This window comes from Alternaria arbusti (assembly GCF_024043155.1).
Source record: "Alternaria arbusti strain BMP 1465 chromosome Unknown scaffold_2, whole genome shotgun sequence".
NCBI classification, from domain to species: domain Eukaryota; kingdom Fungi; phylum Ascomycota; class Dothideomycetes; order Pleosporales; family Pleosporaceae; genus Alternaria; species Alternaria arbusti.
The window spans coordinates 1,729,854-1,751,773 of NW_026249942.1; the positions used below are offsets into that span (position 1 = coordinate 1,729,854).

The 21,920-nt window shown below is 52.8% G+C and overlaps 10 protein-coding genes across 10 annotated transcripts; 5 read left to right on the forward strand and 5 right to left on the reverse strand.

Annotated features, from left to right (window-relative positions):
* Positions 1–68: 68 nt before the first annotated feature.
* On the reverse strand, positions 69–1,430 carry J4E86_002170 (uncharacterized protein; the record flags this gene model as incomplete). The annotated part of the gene is made up of 3 exons (XM_051442732.1): positions 69–203; positions 265–1,248; positions 1,299–1,430. 3 exons carry the CDS (start codon positions 1,428–1,430, stop codon positions 69–71), a joined length of 1,251 nt encoding a protein of 416 aa, XP_051306320.1.
* Positions 1,431–2,072: 642 nt separating this feature from the next.
* J4E86_002171 (uncharacterized protein) lies at positions 2,073–2,861 on the reverse strand (the record flags this gene model as incomplete). Its single annotated transcript, XM_051442733.1, has 1 exon — positions 2,073–2,861. The coding sequence occupies one exon, from the start codon at positions 2,859–2,861 to the stop codon at positions 2,073–2,075; it is 789 nt and encodes a 262-aa protein (XP_051306321.1).
* A 736-nt stretch (positions 2,862–3,597) lies between these two features.
* Positions 3,598–4,801, forward strand: J4E86_002172 (uncharacterized protein; the record flags this gene model as incomplete). The annotated part of the gene is made up of 3 exons (XM_051442734.1): positions 3,598–3,770; positions 3,820–3,949; positions 4,013–4,801. The coding sequence occupies 3 exons, from the start codon at positions 3,598–3,600 to the stop codon at positions 4,799–4,801; spliced, it is 1,092 nt and encodes a 363-aa protein (XP_051306322.1).
* Positions 4,802–5,053: 252 nt separating this feature from the next.
* On the reverse strand, positions 5,054–6,537 carry J4E86_002173 (uncharacterized protein; the record flags this gene model as incomplete). The annotated part of the gene is made up of 3 exons (XM_051442735.1): positions 5,054–5,197; positions 5,273–6,329; positions 6,386–6,537. The coding sequence occupies 3 exons, from the start codon at positions 6,535–6,537 to the stop codon at positions 5,054–5,056; spliced, it is 1,353 nt and encodes a 450-aa protein (XP_051306323.1).
* Positions 6,538–7,579: 1,042 nt separating this feature from the next.
* Positions 7,580–7,964, forward strand: J4E86_002174 (uncharacterized protein; the record flags this gene model as incomplete). The annotated part of the gene is made up of 2 exons (XM_051442736.1): positions 7,580–7,600; positions 7,647–7,964. 2 exons carry the CDS (start codon positions 7,580–7,582, stop codon positions 7,962–7,964), a joined length of 339 nt encoding a protein of 112 aa, XP_051306324.1.
* A 344-nt stretch (positions 7,965–8,308) lies between these two features.
* On the forward strand, positions 8,309–11,563 carry J4E86_002175 (uncharacterized protein; the record flags this gene model as incomplete). Its single annotated transcript, XM_051442737.1, has 3 exons — positions 8,309–10,120; positions 10,167–10,307; positions 10,856–11,563. The coding sequence occupies 3 exons, from the start codon at positions 8,309–8,311 to the stop codon at positions 11,561–11,563; spliced, it is 2,661 nt and encodes an 886-aa protein (XP_051306325.1).
* A 98-nt stretch (positions 11,564–11,661) lies between these two features.
* On the reverse strand, positions 11,662–12,533 carry J4E86_002176 (uncharacterized protein; the record flags this gene model as incomplete). Its single annotated transcript, XM_051442738.1, has 3 exons — positions 11,662–11,928; positions 11,994–12,445; positions 12,497–12,533. 3 exons carry the CDS (start codon positions 12,531–12,533, stop codon positions 11,662–11,664), a joined length of 756 nt encoding a protein of 251 aa, XP_051306326.1.
* Positions 12,534–13,119: 586 nt separating this feature from the next.
* J4E86_002177 (uncharacterized protein) lies at positions 13,120–14,779 on the forward strand (the record flags this gene model as incomplete). The annotated part of the gene is made up of 4 exons (XM_051442739.1): positions 13,120–13,155; positions 13,208–13,295; positions 13,352–14,595; positions 14,642–14,779. 4 exons carry the CDS (start codon positions 13,120–13,122, stop codon positions 14,777–14,779), a joined length of 1,506 nt encoding a protein of 501 aa, XP_051306327.1.
* Positions 14,780–15,157: 378 nt separating this feature from the next.
* On the forward strand, positions 15,158–16,758 carry J4E86_002178 (uncharacterized protein; the record flags this gene model as incomplete). Its single annotated transcript, XM_051442740.1, has 3 exons — positions 15,158–15,262; positions 15,323–16,035; positions 16,086–16,758. The coding sequence occupies 3 exons, from the start codon at positions 15,158–15,160 to the stop codon at positions 16,756–16,758; spliced, it is 1,491 nt and encodes a 496-aa protein (XP_051306328.1).
* Positions 16,759–18,233: 1,475 nt separating this feature from the next.
* J4E86_002179 (uncharacterized protein) lies at positions 18,234–19,660 on the reverse strand (the record flags this gene model as incomplete). The annotated part of the gene is made up of 2 exons (XM_051442741.1): positions 18,234–19,116; positions 19,170–19,660. 2 exons carry the CDS (start codon positions 19,658–19,660, stop codon positions 18,234–18,236), a joined length of 1,374 nt encoding a protein of 457 aa, XP_051306329.1.
* Between the last annotated feature and the right edge of the window lie 2,260 nt (positions 19,661–21,920).

The window sequence follows — 21,920 nt, forward strand, 5'->3', positions numbered from 1 at the left end:
AGGGCGAGGACACTAGACATACAATTCGGCCCCCATCTGTAACGATATTCCACCGCCTCATCAGGCCCTCAGGCACCAAGCTGAAGCAGCTGATCAAATGATCGGATGCCTGACTGAACCGACTTTGCGACATGGTCGACGATCCAAGGGTGTGTCATAACGTCGTCAAGACTCACCCGCTTCTCAGCATCCAAATTGAGCAACTTTTGCGAAGTCAGTACGGCTTCATTGTGAGCACACGTATGGCGAGGGGGTGACACTTACCTCCCGAATCAGCTCCTCCGCGCGCTCGCTGACATGTCCTGGGAACTTGATACCTTTACCCTTGAAGTTCGCAATCTTCTTTTGTGTGCTCTTCATGTCTTTCATCTCGAATGGCGGCTTACCCACAAGAAGCTCGTACATCAAGACGCCCAGACTCCACTGGTCGATCGCCTTCGTGTACCACCCTCCGCTCATTCCGGGCTTGAGCGTCATGACCGCAACCTCTGGGCTTAGGTAATCTAGTGTGCCGCACACCGTTGATCGGAACCCTGACTCTGAGTGTACGGAGTATCCAAAGTCAGCAAGCTTGATCTCGCCGTGGAAACCAAGTAGTATGTTTTCGGGCTTGATGTCGCGGTGCATGATGTTTTTGCTATGCATGTAGCGCAGTGCGGACGTGAGTTGAGCGATATAGACGGCTGTTTGGTGCTCTGTGAACCTACCCTTGGGCTGCTTGTTCATCTTCGAGTAAAGACTGCCACCCGGAGCAAATTCGAGCACAAGGTATATCGATTCGTCATCGTGAAACCATGACAGTAACTTCAAGATGTTCTTATGCGCGAGGTTTTGATGGATCTCTAGCTCGCGGCGTATCAACTTCTCCTCTTCTTGTGTTGTAGCCTGCGCTTTTGATATGATCTTGAGAGCGCACACGTAATCTGTCGCGAGATGACGGGCGAGGTATACGCGCCCAAATTTCCCACGACCAAGCGTACCGCCGACTTCGAAGTCGCGCGCTGTGAGCGAAGGATGGGGATCGGAGCCGGTGGATAGGATTGATGACGCTGCGGGGTCGCTCCGCAGTTCGTCGCTGGTGGAGGAGACATTAAGGCCAGTAGCAAGCTCATCGATGACGGAAAGTCGTTTTGCTGTTCGTTGGAGACGCTCTCGCTCGTCGACCGTCTTGCTCCTCGTTCCTGGTTTGGTAACCTTCGGTTGTTTGGTTGGCCGGAGAGCGTTGAGCTTCGCTTTCGTGTTCTGTATCTGCCCACATGTCAAAAGCAAACACCAAGGTGAGAGAAGCGATTACTTACCGACGACTTCAAGGTTGCAAGAACAGAACTAGAATAGGTAGCGCTCGGGGAGGCTGGGACATCTGCGTTTGCTGTGGACTTGCTGGGCGCCATGTTGTTCTGCTGGCGGTAATCGTCAGGCTGACAGTTCATGTTATTGTGATCGAGAACTTTGCTAAACTCCATAAAGTGAAGGCGCGTAAATGACGACATCGCGCTCTCATTGCTCTAGTTTCAGTCTCGTTTGGTTCTTGTCACCAGGTGAACGAAGGTCTCAGTTTTCGCAACACCGACCACCACAACAAACGCTCAACGCCCATCACTGTCACTGTCGACATTGCAACATGGATTTCCTCACCTCTGATATAGTATAACTGGTAGCCTCTGGTATAAAGACGTTGACTTTCAAGAGTTATTCATCAAGACTCGAGTCCGGCCTGGCGCCGTTGGGCATATCGCCTGCTCAGCTCGCTAGGTCAAGGTCGCCGATTCGAGCATCAACAAAGACAGAAGCGAGACAGCACAGACCGTGGTCTGGTTTAAGAAATTAAGGAGGCTGTCAGCATACGGTGCGTGAGAGGGGCACCTATCTAAGTTCTGTCTTTTTGCTCTTTTGTGTATGCCATCTTTTTGCTCACGTGAAGCAGTATGCCCTCTCTCTTGCTGCGCCGTTCTGTGCTCGGGTATATATGCGATGGCGTAGCACGATGTGGCTTGAATCCCTGACATAGATATTAGTATTTTTCTAAGCAGTAGGGACTCTAACCGTACAAGAAGAGTGCATGTGAGAAGCTATCACGGCAGCAGGCCTAGCCGCTGCTCAACCACTTCCACAATCTCCCTCCAATCTTTCATCGCGCCGCCACCAATGTCTCCACACGCTAGCTCTTTCTCCATAGGTTGCAGTACCTCATACCAGCCTCTATTCTTTACTCCCCACTCTTCTTCCAGCACATGCAACTGTTTCTTGGTGATGGGCTGGAACCACATGGCGGTATTCATGCTCGGAGCGACTAGTATCCTCTTCTTCCGTACGCCGCCATCTTCTTGCGGCCATTGCACGCCTGGTATGCTCCTCACCGGATCGATCAGACCTGTGGTATCCCATGCGCGCGCGACGGACAGTAGGAGGTTATCTGACCAGCCCTGTGTGATCTTGGCGAGTAGGTCAGCACTCAAGGGTGCGATGACCATGATGTCTGCCCATCGCCGTAGCTCAATGTGGAGGATCTTGTTGCCTCGGATCCATGGCTCTCTCCACTCGTCCTCGTCAAAGTATACTCCGTCCACGTTCGGCAACGCCTCTATCTCCTCTATCGAAGGCTGCTCCCCGCTCTGGCCTTGCAAGAAGTTGGTTGCCGCAGCCGTGAAGACAAGCCGTATTCGTACGTTCGCGTGTTTCGCAAGCGCGTTGATCATGTTCGGTATCTTGATGGTCGCAACAGAACCTGAGGCGCATAGGAGGACGTGGATGGTGTCATCGTGGTGATCGAAGGCGAAAGGGTCTGTCTTGAGCGGGTCGTGGACTTGATGCTGGACGGGTCTGATGTTGAGCGGCTTGAGGTCGCGTACTTCGGCGGTCATGCTGTGCTGCCTTTACTAGATTATTTGTAGGTGTAAGTGCGCGAGCAGATTGTCTGAGGTTGAACGTCGGCGTCGCGTAAGCATGGCGACCGCATTACAAAGAAGGTACTAGGGTATGCATTGATGGGGGAGGTGTGATGTAGTGAGATTTGACGGACGCTAACTTGGTCATCGGGGAGCTTGGCGGGAACCTTGGGGATAGAACCTTGTCGCCTGCCGCGACGCGTGAGAGACCTCCATGCCATGCGACACAACGCGCAACGCGTCAAATACACCCTGGATGCCTGATGCTTCACTCCGGACCAACTGGTACCTCCTTCAGGCTTCAGCCATGTGACCGGAGCTCTGGTAGCTTATCTCCGTCTTGCTCCGCCGACTCCAGAGCGGGGAATTTCACGATGCTCAATTCTTCGGACGAACAAACAAATTGCTCACAGAGTCGGCCCTTAGGTTTCAATCTCCGTTGAGGTACTACATCTCAATAGGATGTGAAGCTACAGTACTCGTGGCAGATGCATAGGTATGATCTCATGCATAGCGGGGTTAAGAAGTTAGTGGCAAGTGAGGTCAATGCGGGTGGGATACCAGCGTCATTGCAATCAGGTACCCGATAATTAAGCTTATTTTACTTCGTCCGTTCCAGTGCCTCTTTCACACTTAAAACCAAGTCCCTTCCGGTCGAATTGCACAACAATCTGTCTTTTATCTGAACCAAACCTCATTACTCAATACCACAATGTCTCTGCCCACTGCACCTCTCGGTCGCGATGGCCCTCAAGTCAACCGCCTGGGTTTCGGCCTCATGGGCTTGTCCTCATTCTATGGCAAGCCGAAGCCTGACTCTGAACGTCTGGCAATGCTTGACTTGGCCCATAAGCTAGGCGAACGCTTCTGGGACTCTTCTGATGTGTATGGTTATCGGGTCATTGGGTCTGACAACAGCTAACAGCTATTCTAGTTACGGCGACAACGAAGACTTGATCGGACAGTGGTTCAAGGCCAACCCAGACAAGCGCAAGGACATCTTTCTTGCTACCAAGTTTGCTTTCAAGGACTCGATGGGTACAATCGACACTTCTCCAGAACACGTCAGTCAATTAATTGAAAAACTGCGACTGAGACATACGCTGACTTCTTAAACCTACTTTCAGGTTAAAGTAGCCATCGAGAAGTCTCTTCAGCGTCTCGGAATCGAGCAGGTGGACCTTTACTACTGTCACCGCGTCGACCAGAAGACGCCAATTGAGCTCACCGTGCAAGCCATGGCCGACCTTGTCAATCTCAAGAAAGTAAAGTATCTCGGTCTGTCAGAAGTCAGCTCTGAGACTCTACGAAGAGCGCACAAGGTCCACCCCATCTCCGCCGTACAGGTCGAATACTCACCCTTCGCGCTGGAGATCGAGAGCAAGCAAGTCGATCTACTCAAGACATGCCGCGAGCTTGGCGTGGCAGTTGTGGCGTACTCACCACTAAGTCGCGGTATGCTGACTGGCGCCATCAAGAGCCCAGATGACTTTGAGGAAGGCGACTTCCGTAGCTATGCGCCCCGATTCAGTGCCGAGAACTTCCCCAAAAACCTGAAGCTCGTGGACCGCATCACCGAGATTGCGAAGGCGAAGGGCGTTACGCCTGGTCAGTTGACACTGGCGTGGTTGATGGCACAGGGTGACGACATCTTCCCAATCCCGGGTACTACCAAGCCTGAGCGCCTGGAGGAGAACGTCGGGAGTGTGAAGGTTGAGCTAAGCAAGGAGGAGGAACAGAAGATTCGCAAGGCGTGCGAAGAGGCAGAGGTTAGCGGTGGACGTTATCCCGAGAGCTTCATGAAGATGTGCTATGCCGACACGCCGTCGCTGGATGAGTACCGCGATAGTGGTGCGGACAAGACGGGGGCTGAAGGAAAGCCGACCCATACAGCAGATATCATCGGCGGATCATAGAGTACCACGTGGAACAATAAAGCGCAGACAATGTGCTCGATAACTTGGAGGATTCCTGGAAATGAAAGCTAGATAGACATACGTTCAATTGGACACTCTGGCCTTTCAACTCTTGCGCCGCATACCAAATGAGTCTGTAGGCTAGGCCGCATAATCGACGACTGACTATGTGATGAATGAGAGAGCGAAGAAAACAAATACTCCGAGAAGTCACCCTACTTCAAAAGCTGGAGGAAAAGATACATTCCATCTCTAGCGTACAGCAAGCCTGACTACGACATCACTTTGCCTCACAAACCCAGCATTGAACGTCTTCCAGGGTCGATCATGAGCCATACGCATGTCGAAACAGCGGAGGAGCTCTGGAACGAGTTTGTGAACTTCCGCCAAGGCAACCTAAGGAAGATGTGTGATCAGTATACCAACAGAAGAGGCGATCTTAGTACAATGTATCTCTCGTAGGAAACTTACGTTCTTCCCGATACATGTTCTCTTTCCTGCACCGAACAGCAGCATCCCCCTTTCCATCTCAAATTTTCTGGCCTCGCTCTCTAGCCAGCGCTCTGGTCGAAACTCCAAAGCGTCTTCGCCGAAGAGCTTCTTGTCGTATTGTATTATCTGCGGATTGATACCGACGTGGTATCCAGCCGGGATGTAGACGCCAGACAGGGTAATACCCTGTGCAGGAGCTATACGACTCATGTTGAATCCGGTACTTGGGAAAAGGCGAGAGGCTTCTTTAATGCACGCACTGATATACGGTAGGTGCTTCGTTGATTCTGCGAAGCTGACAGGTGTGCTGAGGAGGTGTCGCTGGGTCTGTAGTTCCTGGGTCGCTTTAGACATGGCATCGGGCGTCCTTATAAGGTAGTATAAAACTGCCCTCAAGTTGACGGCGACAGAATCAGCGCCAGCCATAATACCAGCCCAAGACTCCAGTGTGACTTCTTTGTGTGTGAACCAAGCTTCACTATCTTTCTGTCCCACTTTACGCAGGAGCTGAGCAAGGATGTCTTGACTCTGATCGTCCGCTTCTGCCGAGCGTTGTAGTCGAAGTTGTGTCTGGCGTTTAGCTTCCACCACGGTAGCTTGTACGCCTTTGAACTGCTTCAAATTACTAGGAACACACATGGCGGCCAGCATGATGATGCTGCGCATGTAGGTCGGTGCCGCAGTACTGAAAGCAAGAAGCGGGGCAGCGTTGTGTACAGATTCAATAAAGGAATCCACATGTGTACCTTTCTCCAAGAAACCAAAGGAGTGGCCGAAAAGGATGTGCCCAATTACATCATGAGCAAATAGTTCGAGCCAAAGCCCCAGATCTACCTCTTCGTTTGTTTTGGCAAATTTGTCCAGTCGCACTTTCAACAAGTTTGTGCAATCATCGATCGCATCTTGATGCTTCAGAATGCTGACCATTTGATAGGCAGGCTGAACAATCCGACGATACCTGGTGTGCTTCTCTTCGTCTGTCTCGGTGAAGAGGTCTGCGTGCTCGCTTATACCTCGTGGGCGGAAAGAAACATACCTGCCAATTTAGCAGTCATACACAGCGTGCGTATGGTACCTGTAAGCGTGACTTACCAGTCCGTCTTGGTTAAAGGTTTCTGGGTAGTGTAGATGAGTGATATCGCGTCTGAATCGCTGGAGCTAACTTCGTTTGGAGCAATGCGTATAAGAGGACCATACTGCTCGTGTAGCTCGCGTTGGACAACTTCAAGATCACCGAGAAACATGCGGTACACTGTTGGTTAGTTCTGTGTCAGCATGGTTGGCTGTTGAACAAGCTACTTCCCGAGCTTGGGACTGAAAGCAGTGATTGCAAGTTCGTTGTGGCAATAACAATGCAGATTTGAAGGGGTTCTTAGTACTCAGCAATTAGCATCTCTCTTGCCGCACGATTTGTTGGAGCGTGTGCACCTGAGCCACGTTCGCGAGATGGCAGGCCATAACGGGCCCGGTACACGTGCAAGTGGATGTAGTGTACGACAATAGACGATCCACATAACCCAGTACGCTGCAAGCAGAAGAAGGATGTTGGTTGCAGAAGGCACTCGCAAAAGTTCATTCAACGCCATTTTCAGTTGTCGCGATTGTGTTGATCAAACCGAGGATGTCCAGTGGGCAGCTGCAGTGTAGGCATCGGACGCTGTTAAGTAGATGTGCCAAGCTTGTGTGCAACCACTCTGTGATGGTGTGTAGGTACGGCAGTTCCCTACGTACCACTGAGAACCCCGCGAACGACATGTGCATATGAACCCGGGGGGTGCAGTCGCTACCTGGCCATGCACACGCTTGAAGGTGCATAATCTAGCTTGAGGAGTCGCGAGGACACATGCGTAAGCATAACGGACGAAAAACTAATGGTATCCATTGAGATTGCGCGACGACGGAACATGATGTGGGTATGATGGCGATGAAATCAAGGGCTTTTGAGAGAAAAAGCATGGTTACAGGGAGAGGCTGGAGTGTGAGGGGATGCGCCGATGGAGGAGGAAGCGGCGCTAGCAGCGTTCAACGGATCTTGAACATGTTGCCGCTTTGGGATGGAATAATCCTGGCAGGCCATTGCGCGATTCCGCTGACCTCACACCCGAGTCAACTTTCCACGACCTGGACCTTCTCGTGTATTCGCCCTGGATAGCCCCTCACATCGATAGAGGGATAGCAAGCGGACGCAGCACATCTGTTTGCCCAGCCATTGGCCCCCGACGCATCCAGCAAAAGCACCCGTGCACGTCATCCTCGCGCACTCCCCGACACATCTCCAGCGTAGCCATGGGCTTCATCACAGGCTTCGTAAGTGCTGCCCATCCTTTGCAATGGCACCAGCTAACCTGTGCAGCTCGGAGGCGTCACACTCACCACAGGCGTTCTCTACCTCAGCATCTCCCTACACACACAAAACCGCATCACACAAGCCGCGCTCCTACGACAGCAACGCCAAGTCCTCACCGAATTCTACGAGCCCAAGAATCCAGAACCAGAGCCCACAAGCCGGGAAGCACCCGTCGGACTAGCCGAGATGGCCAAAGACCGCTGGAACAGAAGCCTCGAGGAGGGCGTGAAGAAGGTCTACACAACAGATTGGCGGAGAGTACGGGAAGAGGCCGAGGACAGGGCAAGCGCCATTATGCAGAAGATCAGGGAGAGCAGTAAATGAGCGTGTGGTCGCGCGTGTATACTAGGAGCAAGCGAAGGCGGCGCTATGGCACGATTGCGACGATACCCCTCTGGCGACTGTACAAATATTCGGGCTTGCAATACGACCAGCATAGATTTTCCGAGTAGTATGGTAGGCTGCTTGTGCACCATCTCTTTCGTTGCGTCATCCCGTGATCCTGGTCCTCGAATTTCAAGCTACTCCCCACGTTTTCCTCTGATATTGTTCGTTTGCGTCCGCATGGCAACACCGCGCGTTTGCCTAGCTCCCCTCTCACCTCTCAGCCAGCAACACCACAACGCTTCGGTTTCGTCTTGAACAACAACGCAGCCGCCTGCGCAACCATGGCGTCCCATGGCAAGGTCATGGACCTCTTCGACGAGCGCTATCTCGAGTTACAAGATGTTGTTGGCAACGTCGAGCCGCTACCCACTCTAGTACCTTATGAGCAGTACAAGGCTCACGCCATCGCCTACCGAATGGACACGAACCATGACATTTTCTTCGCGCTTCTCCAGGACTTCACGGAGCGCAAGGCATTGGAGACGGGCAAGGAGCTGTGGACGTGGTGTGTGCAGTGGGAAGTCAGTCAGACAGCGGATCGCCAGTCCCTCGCGGCATCGCAATCAGCAAAGAGGCCTCGCCTTGACTTGGACCCGCCGAACACCCCTACCGCGCAGAGACCGGCCAGCAACGCGCCTCCGATGACTCTGCATGCTCGTTGTATAGATCCCGATCTCTTGCACGAGGAGGACATGTTGCGCATTCTGGTCGATATCGTGCAGGTCGACAGCACAGTGGTGCCCAACTTCATCGAATTCCTTTACAGGTGGATCGACTTTTACGAAGGAGACGGAAAGGCTCTGAAGGCGGCTCTACATGGCGAGATTCTAAGCTTGTGGGACTTTGAATATCATCCATTTCTTGTCACTCAGGAAGCCAAAAAGGAAATTAATCAAGCAAGAGGTGTCGCCCAAGACAGCGGGAAGGACGGACAAGGCGGTGACACAACCACCCAGATGCGACAAAAGCCCGACCTAGCGGCACTCGAACGCAAGACAGAAGAAAGCGAACGTCTGAAGTACCGCGAAGTACACTTCGGCATCCAGCCCCCAAAGCTAGACGAGCCTCTGCCACCTCTCATCAACGTCCCTCGAGACCAGTACAAGCGAGCCAAGTATTACGAAGCTTGTTTCAAATCGCGACAACGCGCGTTCTTCTTACTCGTAGAAGCAGGAGTCACCGCCCAGAACATGCGAGACTACCACAGAGATCAGACAATGAGCCTGCAGGAGACGCCAACGCTCGTGGACGCAGGCGGCCTCAAGAACTACGAGAAGGACGCAAAACTTGCGCAGGCTTTCAAGTCGCTCAAGGAGCGACATAGGGCGAAGCAATTGGAAATTTCCATCAGCAACAAATTGGCGGACGAGGCTCAGTTTGCTGCGCGCAGTGCTCCTCCCCGAAGTCCATCGGGTGTCCCTCTTATCCCTACCACGACTATTCACGCCCATCGCCCGGATGTGACTGACGGTATATTGCGCAAGATCCAGCAGACCAAAGATGAGGAACTCCAAAGGATCAACATCGTTCCTACACCGCTTGTGGGCAAGATGAAGAGTACGCTGTTCCGAGGTGCAAGAGACAAAGCGGGTTTGCAAGCGATGTTCGCGCGTAGTAGTTTCCCATCGATCCCACGTTCTTCAGGCAACTTTGATGGCGGTAGGTTGAACAACAACAATCACGGCGATGGGAGTACCGATGAAGATTCAGACGACGGCATGAGTGCCCCAAGGGCCAGAATGCGTCTGCTGCCTACACCCTTATTGCCATCGCCTACATCGCTTCCTCGTCCGAACCTCCCATCGCTCAAGACGCTTCCCTGTCCATCCCTACCACCGCCTGCAACGCTTCCTCGCCCGAACCTACCACCGCTACCGCGCCCACCGCCTGCGATGACCTCCACTCAACCTCTGAACACGTTCATTCCTGACACGACATTGTTCCCCCACCTGCGACACCGATCAAGCCATGCCGCTCTACCTACTACAGAAGTTGCATCTGCTGCGGAACAGACACTACCAAATGTTGCGGCGCTCATGCGGAATATCACTCCAAATCCCGCAGACCAAATGATAGGGATACTTAAGCAGCAGGTGAGTCTGGCTGTGAGTCGAGTGATGTCCCAGCAGAATGCCCAAGCTGGACGAGCTAGTGTGCAAAGTCCTCATCCTTATCCTCAACCAAATGTTCCGGCGGTGTCTCAAGCTCCAAATATTACCGTATCTGAACCGCAGTTACCTTCTCAATACCAACCGCCTAGGGGTTCCCAAGGAGGCTTCGGTCCTTTTGCTCGACCGCCACTACCACCTGGATTTGAACACCACCATCATTCTCCATCTGGATACGGGGCTCATCCTTTGACCCTTCCGCCGGCGGGTCTTCCCCCTGCCTGGTTCCAGTCTGATACTCACCAACCAAATTTGTCTCAGCAAGCTCACGCTTCATCTTGGCCAACGCCACTAGGACGCTCTGATCATGCACCACCTCCGGCTTTCGCACAGCGCCTAGTAGCTGCTCAAGAGACACAGGGTCATACCACTAGCTATAGTCAGCGACCTCCGAATGCTGTACCACCCCTACCACGGGCACCAGACCTGCCAAGTCTTAGCAGACCAGTTGGTCCGGGTGGATCTGTTCAGCAGCGCCAACTGCCCCCTCCAAATTCTCTGCTGGCTCCTCCTCAGGCGACTATGCAGCGCACTGCTCCATCTCCACTTAACCTTCGACCACCAGGTTCTCCTCTCTCATCATTTGCACCAAGTCTACTAGCCACCTCTCCCTTTACTACATCTCATCGCGGTATTCCCGTTCAAATCTATATGCCCAAGATCGTCATACCCGCAAACACCATCGGTCCCGGCGGACTGAAGCTAGGCGACAACGGAGTAGCCGAGACCGACGCCTTCCTCCTTGGATACACACATCCTAAGAGCGGGAAGATCACCCTCAATCGCGCAGTCTTTCTTCCCTTGGGCGTGTGGGCCAACGCGCAAGACAGAGTGCGAAAAGGTCACTATCAGGTACTGGAGAGCTATGCAGCACCGGATAGAAGACCTTCAATAGCGCATCGCGCTGCCTATGAAAAGGTGAAGCAAGCTTATGAGATGATGATCATGGAATCTCCAGTAGCGAGGGAGCGAGAATTGACAAAGAGGTGGAGGGCCAGTAGGGGAAGGATGACGGCGACTCAGAGGGGTGCCGTGTGGGAAGGCTGGGCTGTGGAGGTTGACAGAGAGATCGCTCTGGGTAAAGAGGACAGAAAGGGTGCTTTTGTGCAGAATGCGCTGGTTGACGGTGTGGATGAGAATAGTGATGAGGCTAGGAGGAGGAGAGAGATTGAGGAGTTGCTTGAGACGGATGAGGCGTGGGACTATGAGGAAGACGAGAACGACGATGACGAGGACGGAGTTGAGCAGGATTACGGAGATGAAATGGAGGAAGGGGATGATGATGATGATGATGATGATGATGATCAAGAAGAAGAAGAAGATGAGGCGGAGGATGGTGAGGATGAGGATGTGTATATGGACGGCTAGGCTCAGATCCATGAGATACGACAGCGTTATGGAGCTGTTCCTAGGGATGATCCATCTCGAAGCTCATTTTGAGTTCCCTCCTCTCCACCAAAGCTAGTCTAGATACAGCGTCCACCATCCACTTCCAGATTAACTCCTGTAATGAAGCCAGCCTCTTTGCTCGCCATGAAGATACACGCATTCACCACGTCGTCCACTTCACCGATCCTGCCCATGGGTACATTGGACGTGAACTTTGTCCTGTTCTCCGGTGTATCTTCCATTCCTGTAAAGGCAGAGAAGAGACCTGTTCCTGTAACAAGGGGGCAAATGGACACGACACGGATCTGATGGGGCCCGTACTCCGCCGCGAGGCCTTTTGTCGCCTGAAGTATGCATTAGTAACTGGGAGCTCGATGCGTCATTGGGACAGAGTTGGGAGATGACGTACATTCCAAATCGCGCCTTTACTCGCGTTGTACCATACCAAGCCTGGCCGTGGCCGCGTTGCTCCAACACTAGCGATGTTGATTATCACACCTCCTTCTTTGCGCTCGATGGCTTGATCGACCCACGCATTGCAGCCAAGATAAACACCTTTGACATTGACGTCGAAGACTTTATCGAACTCGTCCTCCGTGACCGTCGTCGTAGGTTTATTGGTATATGACCAACCAGCGTTATTGACGAGTATATCGCAGCGCCCAAACTTCTCGATGCAAGCCGAGACAGTAGCTTTCCAGTCCGACGTTTTGGTCACGTCCATCTTGTGGAAGGCGAGAGAGGAAGGGTTTGTGGCTGCCGTCGCTTCGCCGCCTGACTGGTTGATGTCGCAGACAAGGACTTTGGCGCCTTCAGAGGCCATGCCTTTTGAAATGCCGGCGCCGAAGCCTGAGCCGCCGCCTGATGAGGTCGTTAGTGAGATGTGAGAGGATTGATGAGGATGCGTTTTACCGGTCACGATGGCGACTTTGCCATCTAGTCTGCCCATGATGAGAGACTTGATAGATTGGGCTCACGATATGAACGTAGGTAGATCCGTTGTATCTCCTCGAATATGTATTCGAATTGCTAGGGTCGATGTTGAGTCTCTATAGCCAGCGACTATGTTGATGTTTTGATTATAAAGGAACAAGGCGCTCCTGCCTGCCATCTCATGGACCCTGATGTCTGCCACCGGTATCGCATCTCCAATCATCGTCGGTCGACTAGTCGTTCTTCGGAGTCGAGCACAGCAGTGAGGGGTAAGCGTGGTGCCCCGCATGGAGTTGACGTCGTGTTGGAGGACCACCGAGGTTTGAGCCAATTGGAGACCGTCCTCGCCGACGTTTCGCTGCTTTGAACGTCTGCGTCTGCGGCGTCTCTCCGGATCGCCTTTCCTGAAATATCCGGATGTCGCTGCAGATACGCGCATTGCTCATGTAGGCTATACGCTGGAAAGTGGGGAAGCTCTGTTGTGTGCAGATGCTGATAATGGTGGCCGCGGAATCCATGCGCCTTCCAAGATCGTCTCCTCCAGGTAACTTCACTCCACATTCACCAACTTTGGTCAACGATACGTAGAAACTTAGAACGAAATGGCGTCAGACAGGAAACACGAGCTACCCTTCAAGGTGCGTCAACACAGACTGATCGTGGCATCGAACTAGCACTGATATATTCCAGCTGAACTCTCCAGACTTGCTCCATAGCCTATCTTTTGTGAATGGCGATTGGGTACGAGCAAAGTCGGGAAAGACGTTCGAAGTGGTCGGTCAGTCATCACAGCATGTTTACCTATATAAACACCGAGATCTGACAGGCGAACAGACCCTGGAACAGGAAAGCCGTGGATAGAATGTCCTACGAACGATGCATCTGATGTCGACGATGCTGTTAACAGCTCGCATGCATGTTTCCAGGAGTACAAGAAGATCAGCCCGCGACAACGAGCACAGATGCTTTACCGATGGGATGCCCTCATCAAGGAGCACAGGGAAGACATAGCGACTATTCTTGTGTATGAGACCGGAAAACCTAGAGCCGAGGCGTATGGAGAAATCGACTACTCGACGGGCTTCACATGGTGGTTTGCTGGCGAAGCCGAGCGTATTCAAGGCAGTGTCTTCACACCCGCGCTACCAAACAGACGCATCTTCACGATCAAGCAGCCGCTTGGTGTCGCTGTCGCGTTAGTGCCATGGAACTTCCCCATCGCCATGATTCTTCGCAAAGCTGGCGCTGCATTGGCTGCGGGTTGCACGATGATAGTGAAACCCAGCCCGGAGACACCGATCACTGTACTCACACTGGCCTACCTCGCTCAAAAGGCTGGATTCCCAAAGGGGGCGTTGAACGTCCTGACCACAGATCTCGACAAGACACCAGAACTCAGTGAGGCGCTTTGTCGGCATCCGCTTGTGAGCAAGGTCACGTTTACAGGCTCGACGCGCGTTGGCAAGCTAGTCGCTAGGATGTGTGCAGACAATCTGAAGAAAGTTACACTCGAATTGGGCGGCAATTGCCCTGTCCTGATTTTCGACGACGCGAATATCGAGCAAGCTTTGACTCAGATCTTCGCCTTGAAGTACCGACATGCGGGTCAGGCGTGTATTACGGCGAACCGGATATACGTTCAGTCTGGAATCTTCGACAAGTTCCTCGAACGCTGGAACGCAGAGACACAAAAGATCGTCGTCGGTCACGGTTCAAACGAGAAGACGACGATGGGCCCAGTGACTACTCCACGGGGTGTCGAGAAAGCACTCGCTCTTGTCGAAGATGCGAAGAAGAAAGGCGCGAAGATTCATACCGGCGGTAATAAGGTGGAGAAGGACGGTGGCTACTTCTTCGAACCTACTGTCGTTACCGGCGTTACACCAGACATGGACATTGCCAATGAGGAAGCCTTCGCCCCGATCAGTACATTCATCAAGTTCGAGACTGAAGATGAAGCTGTCAAGGCTGCAAACGACACCAGTATGGGTCTCGCATCCTACTGCTTCACAAAGAACGTTGATCGTACCTGGAGACTGTTTGAGAATCTGGAGGCCGGCATGATCGGACTGAATACAGTATGTTGACAACGAAGACATCGGAAAGTATACTAACATGTGCCAGGGCAACTCTTCTGCTGCAGAATCGCCATTTGGTGGCATCAAACAATCCGGGTATGGCAAAGAATCAGGCAAGGATGTCGCAGTGAATGAGTACCTCATCACGAAGACGGGTACCTTTACGCTGGAGGAGCAGTCGTGAGATGGTAGGCGCTTTTCGGATGTGGTGACTGTCTCGAGCATACACATCGCTTCCAACTGTGACGCGTCGTGGCTAGCTTCTAGGGGGCTTTCCCTCAAGCTTGGTAGGTCCGCTACAGGGTGTAATCACGACCCTGACCCAAACTTGACTTGCTTGCACGTTTCACCGTCCCTCTGATGTTTATGCTATTGTTGGTGGTGAGACACAAAATCGGGCAATCATATTGTGCCGGGGCGTTTCAATCACGCACGTGATGACGTTAGTGCCCGCCCGCGCTTTGGAGTTTACCGACCGCGGCGCGCTGCTTGTACAGCTCTCGAACTTCCAACAACACCAACTCACCGAATTGCCGGACCTCTTTGAAATATAGCCGCCATCATGGACGACACGGACATGACTGATGTCGCTTACGATATTGACATTGATGTAGGCGCAGACATTGAACCGGTAGCACAGCCGTCGCAACCACAGCAGGTTGTCCAGGTGAGCATTGCGCCAGGCTGCACGAGAAGGCGCAATTGACTGACATGCGCGCCATCGCAGGAGCCGGCCGAGCAAGAACAAAACATACCCGCCGCCTACCTTGAGGACATCATTGTCCACGAAGCATGGCCCGAATCGCTCAACCTCCAGGGCGTGAGCGACTTTGACCCCAACGACCCCCTCTACTGGGCGATGGAGCATTGCCAGTCAGACCCGCGCGTTAAGCAACTACGCTGGGTAAACGACAACTCGGTCAACCTCGAATTCTACAATAAGGAAGACGCGACCGTCGCACTAGGCATCCTCACTCACTCCGACGTAGGCGACACCAGCAACCTCTCACTACAAGAGCCCCGCACAGCGCAACCATACTCAAAGAAGCCCAACAGTCGCCTCGTCATCAGGCAGTCCAACGCTGGCGACCAGAAGCCGAAGGGCGCAGCGACCAAGAGCAACTACTACCAACGCAACCCAGACGTGGCTGGCAACCATCAGAGGGAGCCGCGACGGAACCAAAAACCGCAGAAAGACTATCTCGATTATGGCGACGAGGAAATGGGCTCCAGGGACCGATCAAGACGGGGGTACAGCCGAGACCAGTCCATGGGCGACTCAGGCGCTGACCGAAGGGGCCCGCGCCGGAACGGACGAGACAACCGTGATGGCCGTGATGGACGAGAAGTCCGAGGTCGCGGTGGCAGAGGAGGTCGTCAGCCCGCTGATGGCAGACTCAGGAACGACGACGTTGATTCCTACCGACCCGGCTCAAGAAGGTACTTCAGCGCATTGCCCCGTGACCCTGTCAACAAGCTAACAGACCCAGTCCACAAGAGCCACGCTTCGGCCGTCTACGAGGACGCAGCGCCTCCCCTGCCTCCGACGAAGAAGGCGACGGTCGCTTCGGATTCACAGAGAACGAGACCCACGCGGGCCGCCGTCGGTACCGCAGCCGGAGTCGCAGCCGCAACAACACTCGCCGTCGCCGTGAACCCAGCATGGATCGCTGGACACACGACCGGGCAAACTATGATCGCGGCGGCCCTGCGAGTGGTGGACGTTGGCAGAAGGACTCTTTCCTTGACACTTCGCCAATGGGCCATAACCACCACCGGTCAAACGCCATCGACGCAACATACGGATCAAACAAGTCACGAGGAGGGGATTCGCTACTTTCTCGCATGACCAAGAACGGACAGCCCGTGCTCCCGCAACAGAAGCGGTCGCTAGCCGATAGGATCACACGCGATGATGACGATCCCGCTGAGTCGTTTGGTCGCCTCAAGGGTGACGACCGCGATCCCTATGTCACCGACTTCTCTGAGCCGTCACAGCCTCGACGAGGTCTCGCTGATCGCATCACACGCGATGACGATATCAGCATCCGTGGCCAAGGACGTGCACGCAGCCAGGAAGGAATCAACATCCGCGGATCTGCTGATCGGCGTGGCGGAGGAGGTGGTGGTATCAACATACGTGGTGTGGCGAGCGGTGCCTAGAATGCTTCCGCTTCTGAGCGTGATGGACGCGAGACAAGGAGAGATCGCTGGTCTCCTCAACATAAGAAGGATTCCGATGATACTGCTCTGATCAGTCGCCGTCGTAGCTTTGGCATCATAATGGAGGATCCCGACTTTTGAGCACAGATTGGGCATAGCGCACTATCGGCTGCTAAAGAAGCAAGCCTGGAAGAAGTTGCATACTACTCTACTCTACGGTCTTACTCTGTAATTTCTGTCTTGCATTATGCTGGACAATTATCACTCTGGGGTATCAAAAATTGGGCGTCTTTTTGCATATGGCGAAACGAAGGTTCGAGCATAACTCGAAATACCAAAGCATGATCACAAGTTCAGACAGGAACTGCTTGCCACTCCCTTCCATTTCAGTTCGTGTGGGGAGATGTCTTGATGCGACAACGTGCGAGTGTCCTTCCGTCTAGATGACTGTCTAGCACGAAAGACAAGCGGATTGCTATAGTCTCCTTGTTGTATCCCGTTTTGAGTCAATCAAGCAGCAATCAGTGGTCATATCTACGCGAATCCGATATTCCATTGTTCCAGCAAACATTTGTAGACGGTATATAACCTTCTCTCTCCACCCCACTCCCATTCCCACGCTCAACACTTCAACACCGCCAAGCAACCACCACGACCCACATCCACCAAAACCATGTGTGTAACGCTGTTCATTCCACTAACACCTACATAGATCCCAGTCCCGCTTGCAGACGGCTTCCATTCTCGCCATTCATTCCCCTCCAAGACCTCTTCTCACTCCATCACAAAGCGCAACTGAGCTCACGGTCTCGCCATAACTACAAAAACTCAAAAAGATACCATCGGCACTGAAGACAAGATCGACATCGGGTGTCTTCTACCACTCAGTGACAGCGGACCGGACCAAGTTGTCCAGTCATCCATCTCCGAACCATCACGCTCTTTAACCGGCGCATACCTCCCCTCCGCCACCCACTCGACCTTCGCTTTCCCTCTTAATCCCTGTGGACAGAGCGGCTGAACCGTTCTCAACAGTCCCTCGAGTTCATGTTGCTCAACATGAGCCGAAACTGCGGTGTGCGTTGATGTCTAAACCTTTCCATCATCTTTAGCTTGGGTTGAGTCTGAACGGGGCTCTGGGGGTTCTTTCTTTCAACTCTTTCTTCTTAATATATTCATACCGTTGGATTAATCTCCTTGCGCTGGGCGCTGCGAGATCAGATGTCTGGCATCTGCTGGCAGGTAAGTCGACCGAAGTTTCTTACTGTTATCTGGTGGGTGGATGCTTGGTGGGTGTGAGAAGATGGAAGGATTGGATTAGGTAAGTACGCCTCCTTCCATTTTGTGTACTGACGCGTGAAATCACGGTCAATATGGTTGAAGCAGCATGGGGAGAGCGTGTGTGAAGTAGGCACGATGGATATATGTAGTCAATAGCGCTATTCAAAGACCATGGTAGTTACAGCGAAACTCAACTAAAACCTCGCCTCAACCTTTTGCTCTGTGTCTTGCAGTGCCCACTGGCTCCTCGCCTTCTTGCTCCTCACAGCATCAACTTGTTCCTTTGTGAAGCCCTTCGCGACTGTCGCTGGGTTGTATCCCAGTCCAGTGATCTTGGCGATCTGCTCATCTGACTTATCTGTTGCGGCGCTTCCGTCGTGCCTCTTGTACACTGTGCATACTACAGCGCCTCCAAGACCCAAGTTGTGTTGCAGGGCAACCTTTGTATCCTTGATTGATCGGTTGTTGGCCCAACCACGCATGTGCCAAACGAGCTCAGCGCATTGAGCGAGACCTGTGGCGCCGAGGGGATGGCCCTTGGAGATCAGACCGCCTGAGGGGTTAATGACGACCTTTCCGCCGTAGGTAATGCCACCCTTGCGGATAAGTTCGTGAGCCTTGCCCTTGGGAGCCAGGCCAAGGGCTTCAATGGTGACCATCTCGTTGGCAGAGAAACAGTCGTGGAGTTCGCACACCTTGACGTCGTCTGGTGATACGTTGGCCTCCTCGAGCGCCTCGCGAGCAGCCAGCTCACTCATGCTGTATCCTACTAGCTCAATGGCGCTGCGGTTGAACAGTGACGGTGTGTCGGTTGCTAGTCTTTGTCCAGCAATCAGGATAGCCTGGTCTTTGAGCTCGGGGCGCTTGTCTAGGAACTCTTGCGAGACCAGGACTGTGGCAGCAGCTCCGTCGGATGTCGGGCAGCATTGGAGCTTTGTGAGGGGTTCGTGGATCATGGGTGCGTTCATGACTTGTTCGAGGGTGTATTCGTCTTGGAATTGCGAGTAGGGGTTGTTCTTCGAGTGGGCGTGGTTGATGCGACCGATCTCTGCGAAGTCCTTGAGTTCGGAGCCGTATCTACGAAGATGGTCAGTATAGAGACACGGGTTGGTCCAGACGTTCGGACTCACTTCTCCATGTGTTCCCGTCCAGCGTTTCCGAACATTTGCGCAGCACCCGGTGCCTTGGTAATACCCCTCGTCTCCTTCATCATCAGGCTGGTTGTGCCTGTCGGGTTTGCGCGATCTTGGAAGAAGCTCTGTAGACTTCCGGGGAACATCTTCTCAAAGCCAACGACCAAGACGCAGTCGGCCGCTCCGTGCGCGATCATGTTGCGTCCCATGTAGAGGCCGGTCGAGCCAGTCGAGCAGTTGTTGTTGACATTGTATACGGGAATGCCAGTCATGCCGAACTGGTAAAAGACGCGCTGACCGCAAGTTGAGTCGCCATAGCAGTAGCATGCGACGCCTTGGTCGACCTCGTCGTAGTTGATGTGCGCGTCAAGCATGGCCTTGACGCCGGCCTCGAAACCGAGCTCAGGGTAGTCCACCTTGCCACGAGGCTTGATAAACTTGGTCATGCCCACGCCGAGGACGTAGACGGGCTGCTTCTTGCCGACCATGATGGCGGTTGTGAGTTGTGAAGGTTGGGATGCGAAGGAGCTTTAGCGGTGGAGCAAGTGCGATGGAGACGTAGCAGTACAATCGAACTATGGTGGTTCTGAAAGAACGGAGATAGTGGAGAATAGCGAGACGCGCTCCATGGTGATGTATATAGCGCGACGGTTGTCCCCGCATCCGCAACACCCGTGGAAGTTTGGCGCGTGGAGATGCCGAGGTTGACTCGTGAATGACAGGGGCGGGTCTGAATAACCGACCCTCCGCGCAAGGGTAAACTTCTAACAAGACGCAACAGTAGACAACCACTACATAATATTAGCGACCCCCTCGGTATATACACAGAATCACGTATACTGTTTCATAAACATCGAGCCGCTCTGTGCGAGTTTGTTAGAGCAGTAAACTCGAAGGGGTACGCTGCATTGGATACTAACACCTCATTCTCTAGTCAGGAATCAATCGTCTTTGTACGTGGATTCCAGCGTGTAGAATGACGCGACACGTCCAGTACGAGAATTTGGCATCACGATCATTCTTCTGGGGGCAATTCCATGAGCGTCTTGTATCGAAGACCATTTAGCCGACACACATCTGAGGTTAGGTACTGTAGAAGAAGCCTATGTCTTCCTGGTCAATGTAAACGCTACCTAGGTACGCTTGACTTCTACTTCTACTCTTTGTTTCACACACTTTTTCTCTTCTTTCTCTCCACTGCCTTTCTTCTTCTTCACCTTTTCTTATTAGGACGATAGAATTTTGTACAAATGCATTGATCAGGCCATTCTTTGCATCCTTCCCTCGTGACGTATTTGACACAGTGATTCTGAATCAACAACTCCATCCGGCAAGCGCAGATGATGAATTGCATCACCATGGGACCTGATATCCACGTCATGTAATTCTTCCTTTTCCAGCCGTAGGTAGCAGGCATCAGAGGCAACCTCCTTCAAGGACTCAACAACATCCTCGCTGAGCTCAAGATTCCATGTACCACGCCATGTAAGTGTCGCTATCGCACTTGCAGTATGTCGCTGATAAATTACCGCACAGGCTTGTCCTGGTTCACTGTTCCAGAGCACCATGGTTTGGAGCTGCGGCATCTTGAGCGCAACCGAACTAGCGTTTTGCAACAGTGTATGAATATCTTGGCGAGGGGCTGTCCGAGCCAGTGTGGATGACGTGAGTGTTAAGGACTGCAGGAGATTCCAGGTGCATGGCAGCTGCTGGCATGAAGTGAAAAACTGCTGGGCGTCGATCATGTATGAAATAAAAAGGCACTCTAGATGGTGGCTTTTGGCGGCAAGAGCTTTGGCTAGCTTTAAATTTGCAGCTAAGGCATCTTCTAAACTTGAGCGCCAATGTGGCGTAGAGATATGTGGCTTAGACTTGTGAATTGCCATTTTAAGTTGGTTGTTGAAGTCCTTGAAGATGGATAATCTCCTGACGGACTCTGGAACACTGTACTGGAGTAAGGAGGTCAATCTATATGCACACTCAATCGGGTAGTCGTGCCGGACAATCCACGACTCGTGGACTATACTTTCTAGCCGAGGGGGTTTCTCCCACAAGCCTCCTAGTACGTGGGGATAAAGCTCATGTCGAAGTTGTCGACGTATGCAGAAACTTGTAACGGCATGAACGGCAGGGAGATTTTGGGGGGCGCTGAAGCAGAGCGGGGAGAAGAGGCGCAAAATGGCGCGCCGCTTGGGAGTCTCAACCTGCCGACCATCAACCCAGCCGTGTTTTGGGTCATGCCATCGAACAGCTTTCTCCTGTTCCGTCCAGAGTCTTGTGTCTTCATGTCCGGGCCCAAAACAGTAGTTTTTGAACCAATGTTGTGAGTCACTTGGCGAAGATGCGCTCAGTTCGAGTGTTAATTGACCTGTAGGTTGCCAGGTACTTAGGACAGAAAAGAGTTTTAGAATAATGATCCTAACGAGGGTAGACCTGCGATTGGATGTGGTGGCACTTCGTTTACAACGGGTGCAGGCGTATCGAGGAAGAGCGATATTGAAACAGATGTGCTTGACAAGAGGCCTTTGTCGGATAACGAGGGTTTCCAGTTCTTTTAGACAGGATGGCTGCAATGATAGTCGGGAAAAATTACTGGGTTCAAGAATGACCTGCCATTCCTTACAGACGGCTGCGCATTAAGCCCAGCCAGGATGTTTCTGACCTGAGATTTCGTCGAGGATTGAAAGACGGATATCTGCAGGCAACGAGGGCCAGGGAAAGGCGATGCCATCGTGTCTCTCCGTCATT